The 24415-nt window shown below is 39.5% G+C and overlaps 1 protein-coding gene across 1 annotated transcript in view; it reads right to left on the bottom strand.

The window, feature by feature from the left end:
• LOC126236934 (uncharacterized) overlaps positions 1-24415 on the bottom strand; it is a 557773-nt gene that overhangs the window by 40581 nt on the left and 492777 nt on the right. Inside the window, exon 18 of the mRNA XM_049946620.1 lies at positions 1357-1428. Coding sequence (XP_049802577.1) covers positions 1357-1428 — 72 coding nt within the window. The remainder of the gene's footprint in view (positions 1-1356; positions 1429-24415) is intronic.

Genomic DNA, 24415 nt, shown 5'->3' with positions numbered 1-24415 from the left:
TAAGGTGTACGAATATTAAACACCCGTGGTGGCAGCTATGTTAACTGAAAGATTTCGAGGTAATAGCCTGATGCTGATCGACTGTATCCTCCTTCTGAATGCAGGATGTAAGGCCACAGAGAAAAAAAATGTCCGGCACATAGCTCGCGTGTGGTTGAAGCTGTACTGAATAGCATATTTCATGACAGGTGGATTGGCTGTCGAAGCACCATACCATGGCCCGCACGTTCACCGGATCTGACGTCCCCGGATTTCTTTCTGTGGGGAAAGTTGAAGGATATTTGCTATCGTGATCCACCGACAACGCCTGACAACATGTGTAAGCGCATTGTCAATGCATGTGCGAACATTACGGAAGGCAAACTACTCGCTGTTGAGAGGAATGTCGTTACACGTATTGCCAAATGCATTGAGGTTAACGGACATCATTTTGAGCATTTATTGCATTAATGTGGTATTTACAGGTAATCACACTGTAACAGCATTCGTTCTCAGAAATGATAAGTTCACAAAGGTACATGTACCACATTGGAACAACCAAAATAAAATGTTCAAACGTATCTACGCTCTGTATTTTAATTTAAAAAGTCCACCTGTTACCAACTTTTCATCTAAAATTGTGAGCCACGTGTTTGTGACTATTACAGCGCCATCTATCACAAAGCGAAAAAAATGGTCCAACTAATACATTCATATTTCTTTACGTACTACGCGAATATGTAATAAAAAATGGGGGGTTTCTATTTTAAAATATGCCGTTGATATCTGTTTGACCTATGGCAGCGCCATCTAGCAGGCCAACCATAGCGCCATCTGGTTCCCCCTTCAAGCTAGACAAGTTTCGTTCTTTGTAGTTTTTTCGTTTGACACTTATTTTGTGAGATATTTGGCCCAGTCACGATCAATGGACCACCCTGTATATTGCTAAAATAACAGCATAATCACCTTTTCAAGTGGCAAAAAAGCCTGAGATTTGGCACATTAAGTTCCACGTACAACTGGTACACTGCAAAGCATATGTCTGGCCTCAGAATAAGATTTGCAAGGCATACACTAACATTGTGATGTAACCTACCACCTGGCATCACGTACGCAGCACAATGCCTTCTCCTCACCCTCATGTGGGACACCAAGGTGACAAAGCTGCGAAACTGTTGCAGTGACCGCCAAAGTACAACTTGGAAGAAAGCACAAGCACAGCTACATGCTTAATTTGTCTCTTGGTTTGATTTTGTCCAATGAAGTGTCCAATTACAAAGTCATACTTACATTGTACACTATTAAAAACTAATGAGAACACTACTAAAAACAAATAAATATGATGAATAAAAACAGAAAGTGGTATGGAACACTTACCTGCTGCTCCTGAACCCATTTCAGCCTCAGACGAGAAGGATTCATCATCTCCTGACCTCCTGACACGTTCGACTGGAACATAAATGTGTAATCATAACAACTATGGGCAAAGACGGTAACATCCATAATGAAACAACATGCAGTTCACACATAAGAGAGAATTAAGAAAACTAACAGATAAATGCAAAAGACAAAAGTCAATGCAAAGCTGAATAGTTATCACACAGCAGAACTGGCATGCGTCAAAATTACGGAACAGTACCAGATAGTGAGAGCAACAGATGTCTCCTACCTGAGACTCCTATTTTAGTATTTTCTTACCCTTTTTCCTATGCCTTTTATTCTCCACAAACAAAATGGTAAAATGGGAAAAACCATTGAATACAGAGGTAAACTGGATTCAAGCATTATGTTACAAACACACAATCTTTGTACATAGAACTGATTTCTAATAGATCTTTCATTTCCCACACACCAACAACACGAGAATAGGACTACAGTTACAAAAATTACATGAAAAGATCCACAAAATATGGCATACTGCAGTATTATTTAACTTATTTGTTTCAAGATACGCGTACTTGCAAATGGATAGAGAGAGACCTTTGGGTTATTAAATACATTACGTTGCTCTAATTAGAAGTGTGTATAAATGTTATTTCCATGCATACAAGATATGTCTTTGTACATTCAGCTATAATGGTGATTTCATTTTTAAGCTGAAGTACTGCTCATTGCAGCTACTTTATTTCTCCAGTATTCATTTGTATCATACATGTAATACTATTTTATTTTTTTTTCAGTTATCTGAAAATGTTTGTGTCAAAAAATTTGTATGGTTAGCTGGACACACATACAGGGTGGTCAGTAATAGTCTGAAAAGGTTGTAAGACTGTTTATGGGGAGGTTGTGCTAAGAAATAATTGTTAAGAAAAAATCCAATATATAGCACTGTTTCAAAGTTATTTAACATTGAAGTTTGCCAATCAAATCACTGCATATGCAAACTCAAGCAGCCTGCCAGAGACACTGTCACCAAACTAGATCTTTGTTTGGTTTTCTTAAAGTGAACAAATGTAGCTTTCTCTCACATAGCTTACATTTATCATTTCCAAAAAATGCACGTTTCAACTGGTAATAAGCGTTTCAACAAGTGGTAACTCAATGACCCACAGTTGTCTGTGCAATACCCCATTCTGGTACACACATGTGCTCGAATTTGCACACACAATGACCTGACTTCATTTAAAAAAAAAAAAACTCGAAAACAGCACAATTTATTGAATTTTTTTCTTAACAATTACTTCTCAGCACATCTTCCCTTGCAACACCCTTACAAGCTTTTCAGACCATTTCTGACCACCTTTGAAGATATATGAAGCAATGAGAATGTGTAATAATTGTTGTTGTTATTGTTCCAAAACTCCTTGTTCCTATTTCATCCCTGATATTCAGTATTCCCTAGTGTGTACTAGCTCTATGGGAGGAGCAGTTGTGAAGTTCTATGCATTCACATACATTGTTGTTCAAAATTAAAGCAACAAACTACTATTTCCCCTTCCTGAGTCTAATTCATGATACAATCATACGAACTGTCAACAGATATCTGTACACTCATGTTCTGCATGGAAGATGGCATTCCAGTCAATGAACAGCCACGCCAGCAGTGACGTCAGGGCACCCATCAAAAGGGTTAGTATTTGTTGGGTAGTTCCACATCCACAATCGCTGTGTACACAGAGACAGACAGAGCAGTACGACACAGAGAAGACACCCACCAGACTGCACTGAAGAAGCACAGGAAGAATGGATGCGGGACAGTCGCAAACTGATGTGGCCCGATGGCTTAAAGTGAATCGTTCTGTTGTTTCTTGGATGTGGTCACAGTTTATAGAAACCGAAACTGTATCCCAAAGACCAGGGTAGAGCCGACCATGTGTGACACCAGAAAGAGAAACCATTGTTTGGCTGTAAGGGTACAACGGTACTGCCTTAGTACCGCACAGCAACTGGCATCTGACTTTGCAACATCCACTGGCCAAGTTGTACTGATGCAAACGCCATGCAGAAGGCTTCGGCAGAGTGATCTTTACTGTCAAGAGACTTCTTGTATTCGTACCTCTAACCGTGTCTTTACAAAAGGGAACGTCTTGAGCAGGGTCTTCAATATGCCACCTGGACGGTCGAACAGTGGTCCAATGTTCTTCTTACACTCTGGAGAGTGATTCTTGACAGATTTGTCTCTGGAGGGGATGTGAAATATGATTTCAGGACCCAAACATCGTAGAAAGAGACCAAAATCGAGGATGATCCCAAAAGGTGTTTGCAGGGATTATGATGACCACTCGAACAGCTCTTCATGAAATTGTACAGGTGAATAGATAAGGTTTAACTGCTGTCAGGTATTCTGACAAGATCTTGGGACCTCGTGTACGGTTGTTGCAAGGTTTGTATTGATGGACGATAATGCTTTAACTCATTGAGGACGGGTGGTTGACGTTTTCCTGGAAACAGAAGACATAATATGCATGGTGTGGCCAGCTCGCTCTTCCGACTTGAATCCCATAGAGCATGTCTTGGATGTACTGCGGGGACAGGTTGCATCAAGTCAGCATCCACCATCCAAATCCCCAAGACTCATGAGCAGCTCTGCAGGAATAATGGGCATTACTGCCACAATGTGAGATTGATGACATAATTCGCTGCATGTCCCGTTGTTATCAGGCCTGTGTTGCTGCCACAGGTGGCCACAACCCATACTGAGCACATTAATCAGTTGTCGGAATGTGTGTGCACATCCTTTAAGTTGGAAAGAATGTTACACGCGTTGTAGTCATTTACGTTCTGTATTCTTTACACTGTTTGCACTTTACTATCACCTGTTTATACTATTTTATGGCAAAATAAATGCAATCTTGCAAAAATTCCGTTTGTTGCTTTAATTTTGGACACCAGTGTATTTATACTCTGCACACCCAAATTTAAAGAACTCTGTCCTTTGCTTTGGGCATGTAATAATATGATTCATAGTCTCCACTTAAATGTAGTAAATAGTTACAACTGTGATTAGCATTGTATTTTAAACTGCGATCAAAAAGTGCTGAATGTACTGTCCTTAGCTGCAGGATGTCAGGATGTGACATCAGGCAGAGGGGGTGGAAAGGGGCTCTGAAAGCAATGAGCATTGATTCTGTTTACAGTAGAAATGATGGCAACATGTCTTGTGTAATATCACAACCTGTTAATTCAATAAATGGGTTCCAAGCAAGAGGAACTTTTATTTCAAGCTATGATGACCGATATTCAGTTACTTAAAACTATTTAACAGTTATTATTTTGAAACTGTGCTAGCACTTTGTAGTCAAAAGTCAAACAATCTTCAAACATAATGAATATAAATATCTCATTTCATACAACACATCTAGACCTACATTCCCTTCCTGAAACTGTTCTTTATAACAGTAGTGATCAATATATCTAAACAGTTGTATTATTTCAGCATCTGACACATATATATGGCACAAGAACAACTACAAACATTTAACTGAAGACCACATATACCATATATTCATTCACACATGGGTTACATAAGCTGACTTCCTGACTTAGACTGTGTAGCTGTAAATAATTAGCTCTGGAAATAATGCCAGGATAAATATTCACATTCTGCTGGATCAGTTCAATGTGTGTAACTCATTGTGAAATGGAATTCAATAGCATGAGGTCCTGCATCCACTGTGGACACTGTCAATAGCTCCACGTGAAGATGTGCAGTTAGAGCATGTTTCACCAGATTTACACTCCTGGAAATGGAAAAAAGAACACATTGACACCGGTGTGTCAGACCCACCATACTTGCTCCGGACACTGCGAGAGGGCTGTACAAGCAATGATCACACGCACGGCACAGCGGACACACCAGGAACCGCGGTGTTGGCCGTCGAATGGCGCTAGCTGCGCAGCATTTGTGCACCGCCGCCGTCAGTGTCAGCCAGTTTGCCGTGGCATACGGAGCTCCATCGCAGTCTTTAACACTGGTAGCATGCCGCGACAGCGTGGACGTGAACCGTATGTGCAGTTGACGGACTTTGAGCGAGGGCGTATAGTGGGCATGCGGGAGGCCGGGTGGACGTACCGCCGAATTGCTCAACACGTGGGGCGTGAGGTCTCCACAGTACATCGATGTTGTCGCCAGTGGTCGGCGGAAGGTGCACGTGCCCGTCGACCTGGGACCGGACCGCAGCGACGCACGGATGCACGCCAAGACCGTAGGATCCTACGCAGTGCCGTAGGGGACCGCACCGCCACTTCCCAGCAAATTAGGGACACTGTTGCTCCTGGGGTATCGGCGAGGACCATTCGCAACCGTCTCCATGAAGCTGGGCTACGGTCCCGCACACCGTTAGGCCGTCTTCCGCTCACGCCCCAACATCGTGCAGCCCGCCTCCAGTGGTGTCGCGACAGGCGTGAATGGAGGGACGAATGGAGACGTGTCGTCTTCAGCGATGAGAGTCGCTTCTGCCTTGGTGCCAATGATGGTCGTATGCGTGTTTGGCGCCGTGCAGGTGAGCGCCACAATCAGGACTGCATACGACCGAGGCACACAGGGCCAACACCCGGCATCATGGTGTGGGGAGCGATCTCCTACACTGGCCGTACACCACTGGTGATCGTCGAGGGGACACTGAATAGTGCACGGTACATCCAAACCGTCATCGAACCCATCGTTCTACCATTCCTAGACCGGCAAGGGAACTTGCTGTTCCAACAGGACAATGCACGTCCGCATGTATCCCGTGCCACCCAACGTGCTCTAGAAGGTGTAAGTCAACTACCCTGGCCAGCAAGATCTCCGGATCTGTCCCCCATTGAGCATGTTTGGGACTGGATGAAGCGTCGTCTCACGCGGTCTGCACGTCCAGCACAAACGCTCGTCCAACTGAGGCGCCAGGTGGAAATGGCATGGCAAGCCGTTCCACAGGACTACATCCAGCATCTCTACGATCATCTCCATGGGAGAATAGCAGCCTGCATTGCTGCGAAAGGTGGATATACACTGTACTAGTGCCGACATTGTGCATGCTCTGTTGCCTGTGTCTATGTGCCTGTGGTTCTGTCAGTGTGATCATGTGATGTATCTGACCCCAGGAATGTGTCAATTAAGTTTCCCCTTCCTGGGACAATGAATTCACGGTGTTCTTATTTCAATTTCCAGAAGTGTATTTCAGTTAGGTAATAAAAATATAAATGAATGATACTTACCAGTGCAATTTATCTGCCAAAGGGATTCCCTCCAAATTTAACATTTTTGTTCAAATAGTACGATATCTTTTGAAGCTCTGATGTAATATACAGAACATAATATTTTGTGCATGAATAGTTTGACAAAAATAGTTTGTACCGTCTATAATAACGAATGCAATCCAAAACAGGCTATCACCACCACAATTAACATTTGAAAGTTCACTACTGCATGAACAGTTATGCATTTTACTTCTTTTAACTCCAGTTCTAAAACAATGCCAAAACCACGAAGCACCCAAATTAACTCTGTGGGGTAGGAAGCCTGTACAATACTAAGTAGGTGGCTACATTTTGGTGAATGCTATGCACATACTTCATAAACATTAGTTACAGGTTTTACATGAAAATGAAAGCAACACTGTGGTATTTTGTTTCTAGAGAAAACTTGTGTAAGGCCACACAGCTATGTAGAAAACAATGACGTCAAGCTAGCCTTCTTAAAGTGAGGCACTGAGCAATGGATGGACACAGACACAAGAACTGGAATATGGTAGCTCTGCTAATGAACTTTTCTTCTACTTCTTCAGAGACCATCAGCACACATTCAAGAAAAATGCAGGTTTGTACAGTCAGTCACTTTCTTGCAATTCATTATGGGTAATGATGCTGTGAAGTACTTCTCACAGAAAAGCTGAACTCAACATGAGAAGTCAGCTGTTGCAGGATGTAGCCTGTCAACAGAACTCAGAATGTAGTTGATAAAACTAAGATCCTTGAACACCATAACCATGGAGGTAATGGAGATGTGTTTGTTTCCAATAAATTTCAACACAGGCAACTCTTTATAAATAATTATCTTTGTAAGACCTTGTTGATAATATTTTCAATAAGATTTATTTTCCTCAATGTCTGCCTTTCTATGTTATTTGGGCTCACCGGACTGTACATCCTTTCCAATTTCTTGAGGCTAATCGGAAGCTATCAATGAGATTACCTCACACATTTACAACTCTTGCACTTGCCTTTTACCTTCATCTTTTAGCAAGCTTCTGTTGCAAACTATTTTCCTGCTCTTGATTTTGTTTTACAACAGTGCTCTTCTTTTATTTCCCTTACGCTGCTTTTTCTTCTTCCAGTGTGGTTATTAGAACTGTTCCTCACATAAAATGACCACTATCTATGACAACAATTATTTGTAATGCATTTATTAAAAGCAAACAATGGAATGTCCAGGATAAAATAACAACAATATGAAAAGCATAGATTACTACTCGCCACACAGAGGAGGCACTGAGTTGCAGACAGCCAGAATGAAAAGATGGTTAAACATTTAAGCTTCTGGACAAAAAAATCCTTCTTCTGGAATAGAAGACACACACACACACACACACACACACACACACACACACACACACACACACACGCGTGCGCAGCTACTGTCTCTGGATACTGGGGCCCAGCTGGAGCCAGTAGCCGTGTGTACTCGAGTTGTGACTGTGCACGTACGTGTGTGTGTGTGTGTGTGTGTGTGTGTGTGTGTGTGTGTGTGTGTGTTTTCTGCTTCAGACAAAGGACTTTTTGTCTGAAAGCTTGCATGTTTAGCACTCTTCTCATTGTGCCTGTCTACAACACAATGCCTCCTCCAAGGGGTCAGTAGCAATCTATTGTCTGTTTTTTACTATTAATGTAATTGGATACATAAAAAATCTGCTCAGCAAGCAGCGGCAGAAAGAAGGTTATAATTAGGCAAGCTTTCATAGCCAGTGGCTCCTTCTTCAGGCAGAAGGGTTAAAAGGGAAGGAAGAAGGAAGATGGAAAGGGCTGGAGAAGTCTAGGAAAATGGGTAGATTTGGAAAAATCAACTAGAACTGCGGGTTAGGGGAGACTTACCAGACAGTTTGAAAAGGAAAGGCTGACTGTTGGGGAATGCACTGGTCAAAATTTGAAAATCTGAGAGCTTAAAGGTGGTTTTATCAGTAATCTCTGCCTTGCATATCACCTTGTCTTCCTCCATTAAATCCTCAAATTTTCAAATCTCATGCGGTGCAGTTCCCAACAATGAATCTTTCCTTCTCATCTCATCCCGTAAGTCTACCCTGACCCGCGGTTCTCTGTGACTTTCCCGAAATCTACCCCTTTTCCTAGACCTCTCCAATCATTTTCGTTCACCCCTATTCCTTCCCTTTCAACCCTTCTGCTTGAAAAAGGAGCCACTGGCTCCAAAAGCTTGCCTAATTATAACCTTCTTTTATGTATGTGTTCTGCCACCACTTGGTGAGAAGATTTTTTATCAATCCAATTACATTAATCTATTGTCTGTGTATTTATGAAAACCATGTTTTTATGCTTTTACATGCACAAAACTGTACTCTCATAGTGTTATCAGATTTCAATTATTCTTTATTGGTATCCATGCCTCTTCAGCTCCAGTTTACTGGATTTCACCAGCATCATCTTTCACATTACTTCTGGAGAGGACGAGAGACTTGTTATGTTTGAAAGGTACTACAGAATACGTTGACCAGTTAATGGCTACAAATTTGTTTTGAATTTTATTGACTTTCAAAAGAAATGTACTGAAAACAATAGCCTTATTTTCTGATCTTCTACCAGCCTCACCCTGTATCAGTAAAGATATTCTTTGACTCATCAAATCAAATACCTCATCAATGAGTTCCCTCCATGTCATGTTTCTATTTTAAATTGGGAAATATTCTGCTCACTATTCACTTAGTTTCACCATTTCATCACCACTGTAATTTGTATCTGTTTTGTAATTATAAAAATTTATAGCATAAATATGAAATTGCATAAAAAAGTTTGCTTTTGTTCCACTTCCAAAGTTTACAGTTCAACTGTTACTTTTTGTTGTACTACACCTGACTATACAGATGTATGGCACTGTAGTACCTGCTGTTCTGTTGCCAAAACAATATACTGTACTTCACTTCAAAACAGTATGGTCACTTCAATAACCACCAGTAAAAAATTTGTCAAGCTGAGAAACAGTCTGGTTTCACAATGTACTGTGTCTCAAAAGATGCATTGTAGGGAGTATCTTCAGTTCAGATAAAACACTTCTTATATTATAAAGTAAGTACTCCATGACACATCCACATTCCCATTACACAAGACCAAAAAAGTGCTAACATCAGCTATATCCACAAGACACTACATATTTAAAAATAAAATAACTAAGGCACAATACTCAGGAAATTAGACTTAAAATTACTTGCTAAGCTTTTCAACTGTGGACATAACCTTACAAAAAAGGACAAATGGAAAGGTAATTCAAAAGTATTCAAAGATTTCACTTAATGTACAACCAATCTTTAATTATTGATCGCATGCTCAAATATACCAAATGACAATTTTTGTATTCATGTATAAGCTACACAACAAAGCATTCTGTAAAAATCACAGAATTCACATGTAAAGTGTGTACCCAGAAAAATATGTAACCTAGACTAGAATTAACAAAAATACAAGAACAAGAAGAAGATGTGATTTCATGCACATGCAAGAATAAAATTGTGTAATGGCACAGTTTCCCCTCTGAGGTGTTGTAAGGGTCACTCAATAAATAAATGAAAAGAATGTACAGTAAGGTCAGAAAATATGATTAAGTAATTTACCAATCTGTTGTTAATTTATAAATCAAGAGATCCTTACAAACATTTTGCCCATAAGTGTGCCTGCCATCAGTACAGTGTTACTAAAACTAACAGTGAAGTAGTACATATATCACAGCACTCAGCATACCTATACAAGTTTCCATTGTTGACATAGGTGAAGTGAATAAGTGTATTTCTCCATTTATAAAACGCTGCATGCAAAAGGAACAATGTAATTTAACTGCAAAGCATTTCCTTAATACAGCAAAATATCACACAATGAATTTGAAAGTATACAATGCCCTTCTTATGGCGGCAGGAATATGTAGCAAGCTCTCTCAACTCAGATTATTTCCTTTCTTGTAACAGCTTAGTCTGTGCATCAGCATAAAAAAAAATGTCTACCGATCAGCATTACGGAAAAAATGAGCATGTCACTTGCTCCAAACAAGAGCTCTCTTACTAACAGCTGCAAGCTAAGGTTCTGGGAGCTTTCGTAGACAGGCAGGCAAATTAATTCCTGTCCATCTACCTGCATACCTGGCACCTTTCACCCTTGGAATACAAAAAGCAATTTTGATTTCAACAAGCATTTTAATTCAAGCTGGGTCCCAGGAAGCAAAGCTCATCTACTAAGCAAAGTTTACCAAAACTGTACGTGAGATTCAAGTGTGGCATATTCCTACTCAAGCAAGAAGGCATACAGAAAATATTTATGATTTGAATATATCATCTGAAATGTGTAAAATGTGCAATTTCCTGGTATCATTCAGTGCATAATTAGGACAGTAAATTATTCAACATTTTGTACACATTCCTAGGCACAGGATTCCATATTACACATCAGTATCTTTACATTGTCTTTGATTTCAAACTGCATTGTTTGATGGATAGCAAATACAGAGTACTGGGCATAATAGCATGTCAACCCTGGCAGACAACAATCATTAACTTCTGGATTGTGGTGCTGTTACATAAATATCTAGTCTGCAGAAGACAATAATGTGTTTCAATTTCTAGAAAAAGGCGAAAAGCAAGGAAAAGATATGAGGCTCTTTAATGTGTGGGGAATGAGCCAGTTTGATCTAGTATAGAATAGATTTTATGAAACGTCCTAACACAAACAGCAGGTGAAAACTTCACAGCCTTGCCCACAAACTGAACTGATATTACTGATTTTTAAAAATGTCTGTACATGTAGCACGTAACACACATCACATGTCAACTTGTCCTACAAAACAGTTCTGCTTATTCAGTGTCTCAGAGGAGTCATACTGTATGTGTTCTGTACGTGTTCTGTTTAAATGGATAAGTTGTAATTGCATGTCAATGCAATTTTGTTTTGTTTTAGATGGTCCACTAACAACAACAATTAATTCAATCACATACTGAGTCTCTTCCTTTATGTTCAATAGACAGTCCACATCACAGATTTCCCAGAACCACAACCACAGATAACAATGCCGAAACTCTGCACAATTAGGCATGACACACTCAATGATTAAGATGTCAGAAAGAGGTATGTACACTTGAAGAATTAATGATCAGAAAGCTTCATGCAGAGCTGAACCACAGTTCAGGAAGTTGGTGACAGCTAAAATGTCAATACCAACTGCACACTATGATTTATTTAAAATTAGCGATTACCTAGTGTGTGTCGCAATGTCACTGCAATGTCAATCAAAGAAAAAGAGTGTTTTTGTTTAAATTATGTTTACTGAAGTACTTCTGGGCACACAATATTTTTTGTTTTTCCATCTGGTTCATGCACAAATATATTAGAAAGTTTTTCCAACGTGCGAGTGGGCAACATACAGCTACCCCTCTGAGAAGCATGAATTTCCCAAACTGAATCCACGCACTGATAGTGATTGTCCCTGTTCTTTACTGATGGTTAATGCAAATGGGAGTCACACCGAAAACGGCAAATGTTTGAATTTGAATGTCATACCTATCAGAATCATTGGGTATATGGCATCAGTATATTTTCTACAGCAAATTGTGCAATTAAAATTGGAGGTTAAGTGATACTGTTTATCATATTTTTCATTGAAAGCTTGGCACCACTGCACATTTGTGATAAATTTATTTTTGGAAGAAGAATTGTATGGCAGCAGGTCTGACAAATCAAGTGAATTCAAGAATTCGTTTGGATAACTGACAATTCATCCTGATTCATTACAGTATCGATGGACAGAGACACTGTCACTTCATCCGGTATTGTGCACCATAGTACATTTGACCCATCTGATGAGTCGACACAATTGGAGACTTTTATCTGTTTCAGGATGTTCACCAATATTGCAAACAGTGTCTCAGTGACTTCCATATTCAACAGCAATTTCAGTGTTGAATGTGCCATATGGCCACCTTCTAGAAGAGTTTCTGCAATTCCAAATGATGGTGTTGCCAGTGGAATATTTTGTCATGTCCGTATGGTTGCTAAAACAAGTGAAATGTGCCGCCTAGGGCACCTAGGAAATACATTCTGCTGCTCTGGCTTGTAACTGCATGCATAATTCTGTCACATGCTATGCGTTTTTCTGGAACCAATTTGAGATTATTCATCTCAGCAAATGTACCCAAATCATTGACAGCAAATTATGTTTCTTGTTGCATTTCACAATTAAAACTGTCATTTTCTATCAATTCGGTGCAACTGTTCCCAACTGTACCAGTACTCTTTTTAGCGTTTAACATTCATAAATGTCCTTAGTTGAAACAAATGCTTCATTTGGTGTGAATTAAATGTCCAGATTTTGATCTGCAGCATGCAAATAATACAGAATGTCTTCTCTCCTGTAGTCTTTGTATTTTACCCAAAGATCTTTTAAACTGGATGGGAAGCATGTAGTAAACATGATTGCAAATAATGTGTGTGCATTATGAGCAGTATTTGGAGGATCAGTGGGTGAACTATGCCAAGGTATATCATCTTTTCAATGAGATTTAATTCTTGGCAAGCTTCATGATAAGTGAAACATACTTGACTGTTTGCTGTTCTCAATTCTTGGAAGGATGTCAGGCCATATACTTGATTAACAGCAATCACAACATTGAAACTTGTTCATTGACTCAACCCATGTGTAGTATGTTGCTACTTCAGAGTAAAGGAGCATCTTAACAAACATATTGTCCTTGCACAATGAGAAAAATGCAGTTGACATTGTTGAAGTTTGTGATAACACACTTGCATGTGCATTTTCTCTTGCGAAGTACACGCGCTGTCCATTTTCAAAGATCCACTGACAAATCAACAGCGACAAATGATAGCATGTTCCATACTGCTTCTCTGTAACTAATGTAGCATCCCAGTTGACAATCTACATCTACATCTACATCCATACTCCGCAAGCCACCTGACGGTGTGTGGCGGAGGGTACCTTGAGTACCTCTATCGGTTCTCCCTTCTATTCCAGTCTCGTATTGTTCGTGGAAAGAAGGATTGTCGGTATGCCTCTGTGTGGGTTCTAATCTCTCTGATTTTATCCTCACGGTCTCTTCGCGAGATATACGTAGGAGGGAGCAATATACTGCTTGACTCTTCGGTGAAGGTATGTTCTCGAAACTTTGACAAAAGCCCGTACCGAGCTACTGAGCGTCTTTCCTGCAGAGTCTTCCACTGGAGTTTATCTATCATCTCCGTAACGCTTTCGCGATTACTAAATGATCCTGTAACGAAGCGCGCTGCTCTCCGTTGGATCTTCTCTCTCTCTTCTATCAACCCTATCTGGTACGGATCCCACACTGCTGAGCAGTATTCAAGCAGTGGGCGAACAAGCGTACTGTAACCTACTTCCTTTGTTTTCGGATTGCATTTCCTTAGGATTCTTCCAATGAATCTCAGTCTGGCATCTGCTTTACCGACGATCAACATTATATGATCATTCCATTTTAAATCACTCCTAATGCGTACCCCCAGATAATTTATGGAATTAACTGCTTCCAGTTGCTGACTTGCTATTTTGTAGCTAAATGATAAGGGACCTATCTTTCTATGTATTCGCAGCACATTACACTTTCCTACATTGAGATTGAATTGCCATTCCCTGCACCATGCGTCAATTCGCTGCAGATCCTCCTGCATTTCAGTACAATTTTCCACTGTTACAACCTCTCGATACACCACAGCATCATCTGCAAAAAGCCTCAGTGAACTTCCGATGTCATCCACCAGGTCATTTATGTATATTGTGAATAGCAACGGTCCTATGACACTCCCCTGCGGCACACCTGAAATCACTCTTACTTCGGAAGACTTCTCTCCATTGAGAATGACATGCTGCGTCCTGTTATCTAGGAACTCTTCAATCCAATCACACAATTGGTCTGATAGTCCATATGCTCTTACTTTGTTCATTAAACGACTGTGGGGAACTGTATCGAACGCCTTGCGGAAGTCAAGAAACACGGCATCTACCTGTGAACCCGTGTCTATGGCCCTCTGAGTCTCGTGGATGAATAGTGCGAGCTGGGTTTCAATTGACCGTCTTTTTCAAAACCCATGCTGATTCCTACAGAGTAGATTTCTAGTCTCCAGAAAAGTCATTATACTCGAACATAATACGTTTTCCAAAATTCTACAACTGATCGACGTTAGAGATATAGGTCTATAGTTCTGCACATCTGTTCGACGTCCCTTCTTGAAAACGGGGATGACCTGTGCCCTTTTCCAATCCTTTGGAATGCTACACTCTTCTAGAGACCTACGGTACACCGCTGCAAGAAGGGGGGCAAGTTCCATCGCGTATTCTGTGTAAAATCGAACTGGTATCCCATCAGGTCCAGAGGCCTTTCCTCTTTTGAGCGATGTTAATTGTTTCTCTATCCCTCTGTCGTCTATTTCGATATCTACCATTTTGTCATCTGTGCGACAATCTAGAGAAGGAACTACAATGCAGTCTTCCTCTGTGAAACAATTTTGGAAAAAGACATTTAGTATTTCGGCCTTTAGTCTGTCATCCTCTGTTTCAGTACCATTTTGGTCACAGAGTGTCTGGACATTTTGTTTTGATCCACCTACTGCTTTGACATAAGACCAAAATTTCTTAGGATTTTCTGCCAAGTCAGTACATAGAACTTTACTTTCGAATTCATTGAACGCCTCTCGCATAGCCCTCCTCACACTACATTTCGCTTCGCGTAATTTTTGTTTGTCTGCAAGGCTTTGGCTATATTTATGTTTGCTGTGAAGTTCCCTTTGCTTCCGCAGCAGTTTTCTAACTCGGTTGTTGTACCACGGTGGCTCTTTTCCATCTCTTACGATCTTGCTTGGCACATACTCATCTAACACATAATGTACGATGGTTTTGAACTTTCTCCACTGATCCTCAACACTATCTGTACTTGAGACAAAACTTTTGTGTTGAGCCAACAGGTACTCTGAAATCTGCTTTTTGTCACTTTTTCTAAACAGAAAAATCTTCCTACCCTTTTTAATATTTCTATTTACGGCTGAAATCATCGATGCCGTAACCGCTTTATGATCGCTTATTCCCTGTTCTGCGTTAACTTTTTCAAATAGTTCGAGTTTGTTTGTCACCAGAAGGTCTAATATGTTATCGCCACGAGTCGGTTCTCTGTTTAACTGCTCAAGGTAGTTTTCAGATAAAGCACTTTAAAAAATTTCACTGGATTCTTTGTCACTGCCACCCGTTATGCACGTTTGAGTCTCCCCGTCTATATCCGGCAAATTAAAATCTCCACCCAGAACTATAACATGGTGGGGAAATCTACTCGAAATATTTTCCAAATTATCCTTCAGGTGCTCAGCCACAACAGCTGCTGATCCAGGGGGCCTATAGAGACATCCAATTACCATGTCTGAGCCTGCTTTAACCGTGACCTTCACCCAAATCATTTCACATTTCGGATCTCCGTCAATTTCCTTCGATACTATTGCACTTCTTATCGCTATAAACATGCCTCCCCCTTCACTATCCAGCCTGTCTCTGCGGTATACATTAGGATTTCATTACTGTTTACGTCTGGTGGATTTCAATGACAGAAACTATTGCCTTCCCACGCCAAATCTCCTGTATCACTTCTTCTGTCTATACAGTATATTTGCAAATGTACTGGACCCATTTCACCAAATTGAAATACTTGACACTGATGTGTGGTACGTACACATTCAAGAGTAACGGTGAATATGGTAAAACCCAACAATTTTTTACTTCAACATCACTGTTTTGTACTTTAGGAGAGGCGGTTTTGCCGACATCTTCATTTGACCATTGGTGATAGAGTGGATACCTCTCACTGCCAGTGAAAGTTTCAGCAAGCAAGCCTCTTGGGTATAATTTCGTACATTTCACATCACACGTGCTTGGTGAATAGTTCTTGAGTAAGCCGCATGGGCCACGCAACATGTTTTGATGACGACTTCAAATAACATTACAAAATGGAGCCACAACTTGTGTAAAATGTATTGATGTCAGCTATATATTATATTACTGACACATGAAAGCTTGTGCTGGGCTGGGGTTCAAACCCATATCCTGGGGTAGTTACATCTTCCACTCAAGGGTGCATTGACAGTATATATCTCGTGAAGCAGGCACAAAAGTGTGCCTTTTAGATCTGTGTTTACCGCCGTGTTAGTGAGTGATCTTTTATATGGCAAAAAGAAATTGTTTCTCAGATTTGAAAAAAACAGCAGCTGCTTTTAGAAAGTGATGATAATTTAAGTGACTGTTTTCAAGATATGAGGCTAATGAGAGTGACTTTGATTCAGAAACATCTGATAACAAGACACTACTGCATGGTACCTAGTGCATTTGTGCATGCTAGTTCAGTTTGTGATGAATATTTGTTCAATGGTGGTAGTGGCACAGTTGTGCCTCTAAAAAAATTATGTGATGATTTGTTTTGTGTGTTTTGTGGATGATGCTTTGTTCAAAATAACAGATGAACTTATAGGCAAAATGGGTCATAGCTTCTCACCACCATTTAGCAGCATGCTCACAGTTCACAGTTGGCAGGATACTACAAATGATGAGGTAATAACACCCATTGGAATGCTCACACTTCAAAGAATTCTTCACAAACTAGGACACAAGATGTACTTTTCAAACCGAATATCAGTTGACACACCTTTCTCCAGGAAACCAATGAGTGAAAAGTGGTTTCATCTTTTAATAAAATTCTTCTACTTCGCTGGCAATATCTTGTATGATCTATTAGGCATTATCAGCAGAAAACTGTTCAAAATCCACCTGATTTATGGGGCACCTGTGGTATAAATTCAGATCAGTATACATGCCAGAAAGGAACTTCACTATTGATGAGTCATTGTGGCTCTGCAAAAGACAGCTAGGATGGAGGCAATTTATTCCATCAAAGTGCAGCAGATTTGGCATCAAATTTCATGAACTATGTGAAAGCATCTCCAGGTATATATGAGACTTCATTGTTTACACTGGAAAGGGCACTAATTATGGTAGCCACTATCCTTAAGATACAATAACCTCTTGAATTGTTTTGGAGCTTGCATGTGATCTACTTGGGAAAGGCCACTGAAATTATCTTGTCAATTGGTACACCAATCCAAATTTTGTGGACAAACCGAGCAGCAATAACAGCGACATTGTGAGCACAATGCAGCAAGACAGGAAGGGGTTCCGTGACTTCGTAAAAAAAAAGGAAAAACTGAAGAAAGGAGAGTACATAACAGGGTACAGAGGCAAGCAGGTGGTAATTAAATGGAAGGACAATAGAGAAGTTGTTATGGTCAGCACCTTCAATGGCGATACATTTTTAAATGTAAACTTGAAGAAGGAAACTGTTCAAAAGCCACGTGTTATCGCTGATTACAACAAGAATATGGGAGGCAAGGACTGGTGCAGGTAGCAGTTGCGCAGCTATCAGATGGCCAGGCTATAAAAGTATTATCAGAAGCTTTTTTGCCAACTGCTGGACACTGCATGCTTCAATGCGTAAGTTCTGTACCAGAAGCATTGTGGCAAACAAAGCAGAATGAGCTTTATGTTTAGTCTTGGTGAATAGACGATCATATCTTCACCACAACAAGGGGCATCAGTAGGACGCCCACTTAGAGCTCTGAAGGCAACACACCTTACAACCAGGTATTTTCCAGACATTCTGTCGCCCACAACGAAGAAAAGACCAACAAGGAGGTGTGTGTTGTGCACAAGAAAATGCCTTCACTAAGAGACATCATACTGGTGTGCATGATGTGAAGTTTACTTGTGTGCAGCACACCATTTTAAAATGTTTCACATTGAAAAAACTTGCTGTATTGTGAAAATAAATTTTCATTAAGTTCTGCAATATATTTTCCCTGCCAGTATCAATTTAAATTCAAAAACAAAAACATGAAGGAAAGCTTTCATGTGTGAGAAAAGTACACAACACCACTGGGCCATAGCGCACTGGCACATATCTCCCACTGAGGAAGAGGCGTGCACATGCAAACTACCCACTTAACAGTTTAATGTGACTGGCAGTATGACCACTTTTCCCAATTCATTGGGATTCATAATGTCAGCCTCAAGTAAATGAAAGTGCTGCTCAGAACACAACTTGTTTTTTTATCAAATCTAGAAGTCATTTGGTTTCAGTTTTCACACACATATTGACAATTCACCTAGGGACCAACTGACAACATTTAAAGATATGAATTTAAGTGTCCTCACAAGTCATCAATCAATATGAAAAGTAAGTCATTGCACAGACTTTGTTATTCGTTTCCTTGTCTGTTTATGGATTTCTCAATTTGATGTTGAAAAAATTGATGTGATATATATTATCTAATGTCATCTGGCAATTGGAATTTCACTACTGACATCACTTAGTACGTTACACACAACTGAAATGTTGCTGTTTGTAGTTTATTCAATTCAATAATGGCATGTGTGTGCACTTGATACTAAACTATAAGAAATATACACATTTGTTGAAATGATTCATGTGCCCCTTATTGTCAATTTGTTGCACTAATTCAGAAACCTCCATGGCCTTGCACACAATGTCTCTCCAAAGTTTTATTGCAATCAGATAAATGGTAGAAAAACAATTGTAAGATAACAAGGTAGCACATACCAAAGACAAGTCAGAATGTTAAAATATACATAGTTACACACATAAGTAACTCAGTCAACAAACTTAGTCAAGAGTTCCGTACAAAATCTGAATAGGGAATATATATGTATAATGCCCAGTGGAACATTCTCCAGCACCAGATTCACAAAATATACATACTATGATTAAAAGTATCATCAACACAAGCATCTGAACAGCAAATTAACATACATGAGAATGAAGTCTTTTGCAATGGCACTTTTGTATAAAACATTCTCAAACTTCAAGCCCCATCAATTTAGAGTAAAACATTGAGCTTTTGATGATTACCTTCACACTCTTCATCAGGAGCAAGTGACTATCAAAACTGTTGCTGTGGTGGCCTTACAGAGCCAATAGACAGCTTCTAATTGATCAGTAATTACATTACGCTACCACAGATCGTGTCAATGTCTGTGTTGGTGAAACCACCATTCCTGTCATAGCATATATCTCTGCCCCTTTCTGCACCGAGTGCTCGTTTCCATGCAGATACGATCTGTGTGGTGCAGGGAATCGAGATGATAGGTGGACAGTTTCAAGAATCACGTCCTCTGTTTGTGGAATACATCTAGTGCTTGGATGACCTCTGTCCATTACTTGTGGATAAGATTACTGGTTTCAGATCAAGACTGTAAAGGACCTGTGTATTGAACTTAAGCGTCACACATGGTTACAGTAACTGAGCAAATCTGCTATTGTAGAAAACTGTCGTGGCACTGGTCATGCAATGGAATACAACAACATAGAGATTTTGGCATAAATTTCCAGCTACTGGGATAGTATTATTAAGGAAGCATTGAAATTAAAGCAGTAAATAATTTTATAAATAGAGATGGAGCTTTATGATGAAATTCTGTGTGGAATCCTCTATCCATTAATAAAAAAACAGAGGGAAAAATTAATGCTACCTCACACCAACTGGTTATTAATTTTCACTAACTTCTGAAGTGTGGTGGCACACTAGTGTTTACACACACACACACACACACACACACACACACACACACACAGAGAGAGAGAGAGAGAGAGAGTGTGTGTGTGTGTGTGTGTGTGTGTGTGTGTGCTTGTCAACAAAGTCACCTGCTTTTATTCGCGCAAGTTATTTCAACATTTTGTACCGTGTTTATTACCTTTTTTCTGTGGTTAACACACTTTCTCTTCATGTTTATCAACAGCAACTTCCTTCCTTTGTTTGCTGGCCTTGTATTTTCATTGCTAACCTCTTCTCTTTGTTTGCATATCACCTTTTTCTGGTCTGTGATTATTTTTCCCCATTTTTGGACAACCCACAAGATTTTTTGATGGTTTTTTGAGGCTCGTTGACAATTTTAGTCTACCTGTTGACAGTTTTACTCTGTTTGTTGATAATCTTTACTTTTCTTGGTTATTATTACTGTTTGAGAATGTCGTTCAAATTTTTGTGATCTTATTTACTTTGTGCATCAATATGTACACAGTATGTAGTAACCATTTTTCCTTTTAAAATTGTCAACTACCGGTTATTATCCATTCCATACATTTCCAGCCATAATTCCCTCTTTTTGTAGAGGTTTCCAAACTCATTTGACAACTGTTTCTCTTAAACTGTCACTTTATCCGCATACTATCTCCTTTTACTACATACCTCATCATGTTCCCTAATTTTACATCTCAAAACTGAGACTTCTTCTGCAAATATGCCCTTGCAACAAAATAACTACACTGTCACATATCTTTTCTTCACCATGTTTCACTTTCAGCACTGCTCATATCAGTAAATAAGAATAATTAATAAGGTGGGCCCTCTCAATATAGGGTTTGAAGGACCTGTTACCCCTTTTCAAAACTTCTTAACTGATCCTTCTTCCCCACTGTAAGAAAGAACAAATTGTTCCTACAGCTAGGAGTTGTACATCCAGACAGAGGTGTCCCCCCCCCCCCCCCCTATTTGTAACAGTACACACTAGGGATCAAAAATATTACAGTCAGTCATATAAAATGTTTAATATTGCTACATAATGATATGGTCTGCTGGACTCAGTGATGAGAAAGCAATCATGACAATCTCATGACAATAATACTGACAGTTTAAATCTTTAATGAAATGCATGGGTTAGGGTTTGGGTTCTGCACAGCATAAAACTTTAAGCTCTCAATAACCTTAACACAGCATATATTTCACTAGAATTAAGCAATTACAATCAATTCCAGTATTTGTTTTGACTGCTGACATTTTAGCTTGAAATCATACTGTGTATATATTTTATGAAATTTTGAAGACTGAATCTATTGATAAGTTCAAAATGATAATGATAAATAACTATTATATTTAAATAGAATTATTAAATCACTCTTAAATAAATTTTGACAATACTGAAGACTTTCTCTTTTGGTATTATTTGCCATATATTAAATACTTGAAATTTTACAACAATTATACACTAAAAATATGTGTTCATTCCAATAAAGTATGTGACTGCAGAAGAGCACATTTGAAACATATGATGGCTTCCTTCCAGAGAGAGAGAGAGAGAGAGAGAGAGAGAGAGAGAGAAGAAGAAGAAGAAGAAGAAGAAGAAAAGAAGGGAGGTGAGCAATTGCCTATCTCTATTTCTTGTTCATTGTCTACATTCCACATTAAGTTAAACTGGAAACCCAGATTATTTGTTGTGATTACATTTAATTTCTGGTAAAGTGTCAAATGCATGCTAAGTTTAGCCAAAACAACTATCAAAAATCAGGAAAAATTGTTTTCAAAGTTCCTGATGTTACCTGTAAAGGAAAAAATAAAACTGTTTTGTTTCTTTCTTAAATAATGTAAATGCAGAAGAAACAAACAGAGAAGAGATATGCCAAAACTCATTTTTCTATGGAACTCATTTGAAGCACATAGAAAAGAAGTTCCTGATGAATATTTGTTTAATCACCCATCAAATTCAAATAGAGCACTGTACTTTTATATCTCATTTGCCTCGCAGACTATTAACACCGCACAATTATGTTTGGACAAGACATTTGATGTTGGAGGCTAAAACAACTGTTCAATGTACCAGAGAAACAAATGATTCATTTTTAGTAAAGAGGAATGTATGCCCTGTTTAATGCTGAGGACAATACACAGGTAAATGGACCTTCTGTAAAGAGCAGACACAGAATACATCTTTTCAGTGGAACATCCTGTGTTTTCTTGAAGCGTATGTGCCTCTTTCGAGCTCACATATCACCAAACCAATAAGCCCTTACACAATGTGGCTACCTATGCTGTAACTCGCTTTGACAGTGACAATGAGCTACTGTAGCTGTCGGTGAATGACTTACCTACAGCTCCCACCACCAGTGATGCTGCAGACTGCAAGCAGTCACTGCAACCAGTGCTCTCAAAAGAAGCCTGGATAACACATCATATTACTTGGCGGGGACCCCTTACCATTCTTACCATTGACTGACGGTAACTGTGTTACTGTTACCCCAAGCAGCTATTGTCTCCTCTGAATGCTTGCAAGGAACATTCAATTCATCAGCCACAATCTGTTGACATCCTTGGGTTCAACTCTGGACTTTGTATGGACTCTGTTTCCATCCGGTTGCATTCTATCATTTGTTATGTCAAATTTACATGTGCTTGTAGTATCTGTGACTCTCTACTGTGTGGGTATATTTCACCCAACAAATTGTGCTCATAATTACAGACTTCAACAGAAGAGACAAGTATTTCTGAACTGTCAGTGAATCAATAAAACAGGCAACTAGGAACTAGAAATTATGAAGCATTGGCTCCTACAACAGCAGTAACAATGACAGCTGGATCAGCAATTACAGCAGGAATTATGACAGCTGGAATAGCAACTACTGGACCAACAGCAACAGAAATTCACCTTACTACAGCTTGCTTGCCCACCTGTAATGAGACACCAGTACTGCCACTTCCATCTTTTCAAGAGGGTGTTGAAGAATAAGAGACTTATTTATAGCACCTCATCTATCAATTCACTACTTTCCAGGTAAACAATTCAGACCGAAAATGCTATTTTTCTTGTTTCATGGACTTTACATAGTGTGTTGAGGTTGCTCAATAAGTTGTTCTCCACAGAAAATTCTGATAGTTTGTCTTTTGCTGAATTTTGTAACCTGTTGAGGATCATTACGGATGTCAATCCTGAATGGTGTATGCTAGGTTGGAATTTTAACAGAATTGTAAACAACAGTCAGAAACCTATAAAGACTGGGTCACTGATTTTCAGGGTCTTAGTCACAGTTGTGGTTGTGTGTGCTCAGACAACACACATTGCACAGCGTATGCCTACTCCATGACTTGGGACTTGCTTCATTAATATTTGCCCGATAAGGAAGTGCGCGAACAGGCTTTATGGTATTTGGATCTTTTCTTAGGCAAGGTCCTTAAAATTGCTCAGGCTTTCAAATTCCCAGAGGAAACTGAAAACCAGTGGGAAGCTAAGTCTGCAGTATCCACAGTCCCCACAGGTTCAGTTGGAAAAAACTTCCCACAAGCACACTAGGAAATTTTAGGCACACGTGGACCACTCCTGTAAACATGCTAGTCCCTACCAATGTCGTTTCCTTAAGCACAATATGCTACCCTCACTACTCATGCTACCAACATTAGTAAGCTACTTGTTTTTCATACAGCATTCAAGGTCACACTACCAGTGTGTGTCAGTTGTTTGTACACAGCAGCAAAGGTATAATGAAGCATTCTGGGTGGAATCCCTGTTCTACCATTTCCTCCTCTGATAGATCTAATTCACATATGCCTAGTGAAGCAGTGCACACTATTGAAATTTTAAGTCATCCAGAAATGTATAAACCTGTAAAAACATTATTGACACTACAAGTGAATTGCTTTGATGTCCCTTTTCTACTTGATACTGGCACATTCTCTTCTATCATAAATAGAGCTACCTACGTTGTGTTATGTTCCCCTACACAAAAACCATTTCATATGATTATCACTACTTATAGTAGTCATGAAATACACATAAAAGATTTTTTTACTACAGAAGTCTCTCGTAAAAACCTTTCAAGGAAATTTTCAATCTTAGACATTAATTCCGGTAGTATGGAAAACATATTTGGGTTGGATACATTTGGTTTTTCCGTTTTGGAAAATATGTGTTTGG

The sequence above is a fragment of the Schistocerca nitens genome, chromosome 2, assembly GCF_023898315.1.
Source record: "Schistocerca nitens isolate TAMUIC-IGC-003100 chromosome 2, iqSchNite1.1, whole genome shotgun sequence".
Classification (NCBI taxonomy): Eukaryota; Metazoa; Arthropoda; class Insecta; order Orthoptera; family Acrididae; genus Schistocerca; species Schistocerca nitens.
The sequence above is the reverse complement of the archived record's forward strand: the minus strand, read 5'-3'. Positions and strand labels throughout refer to the sequence as shown.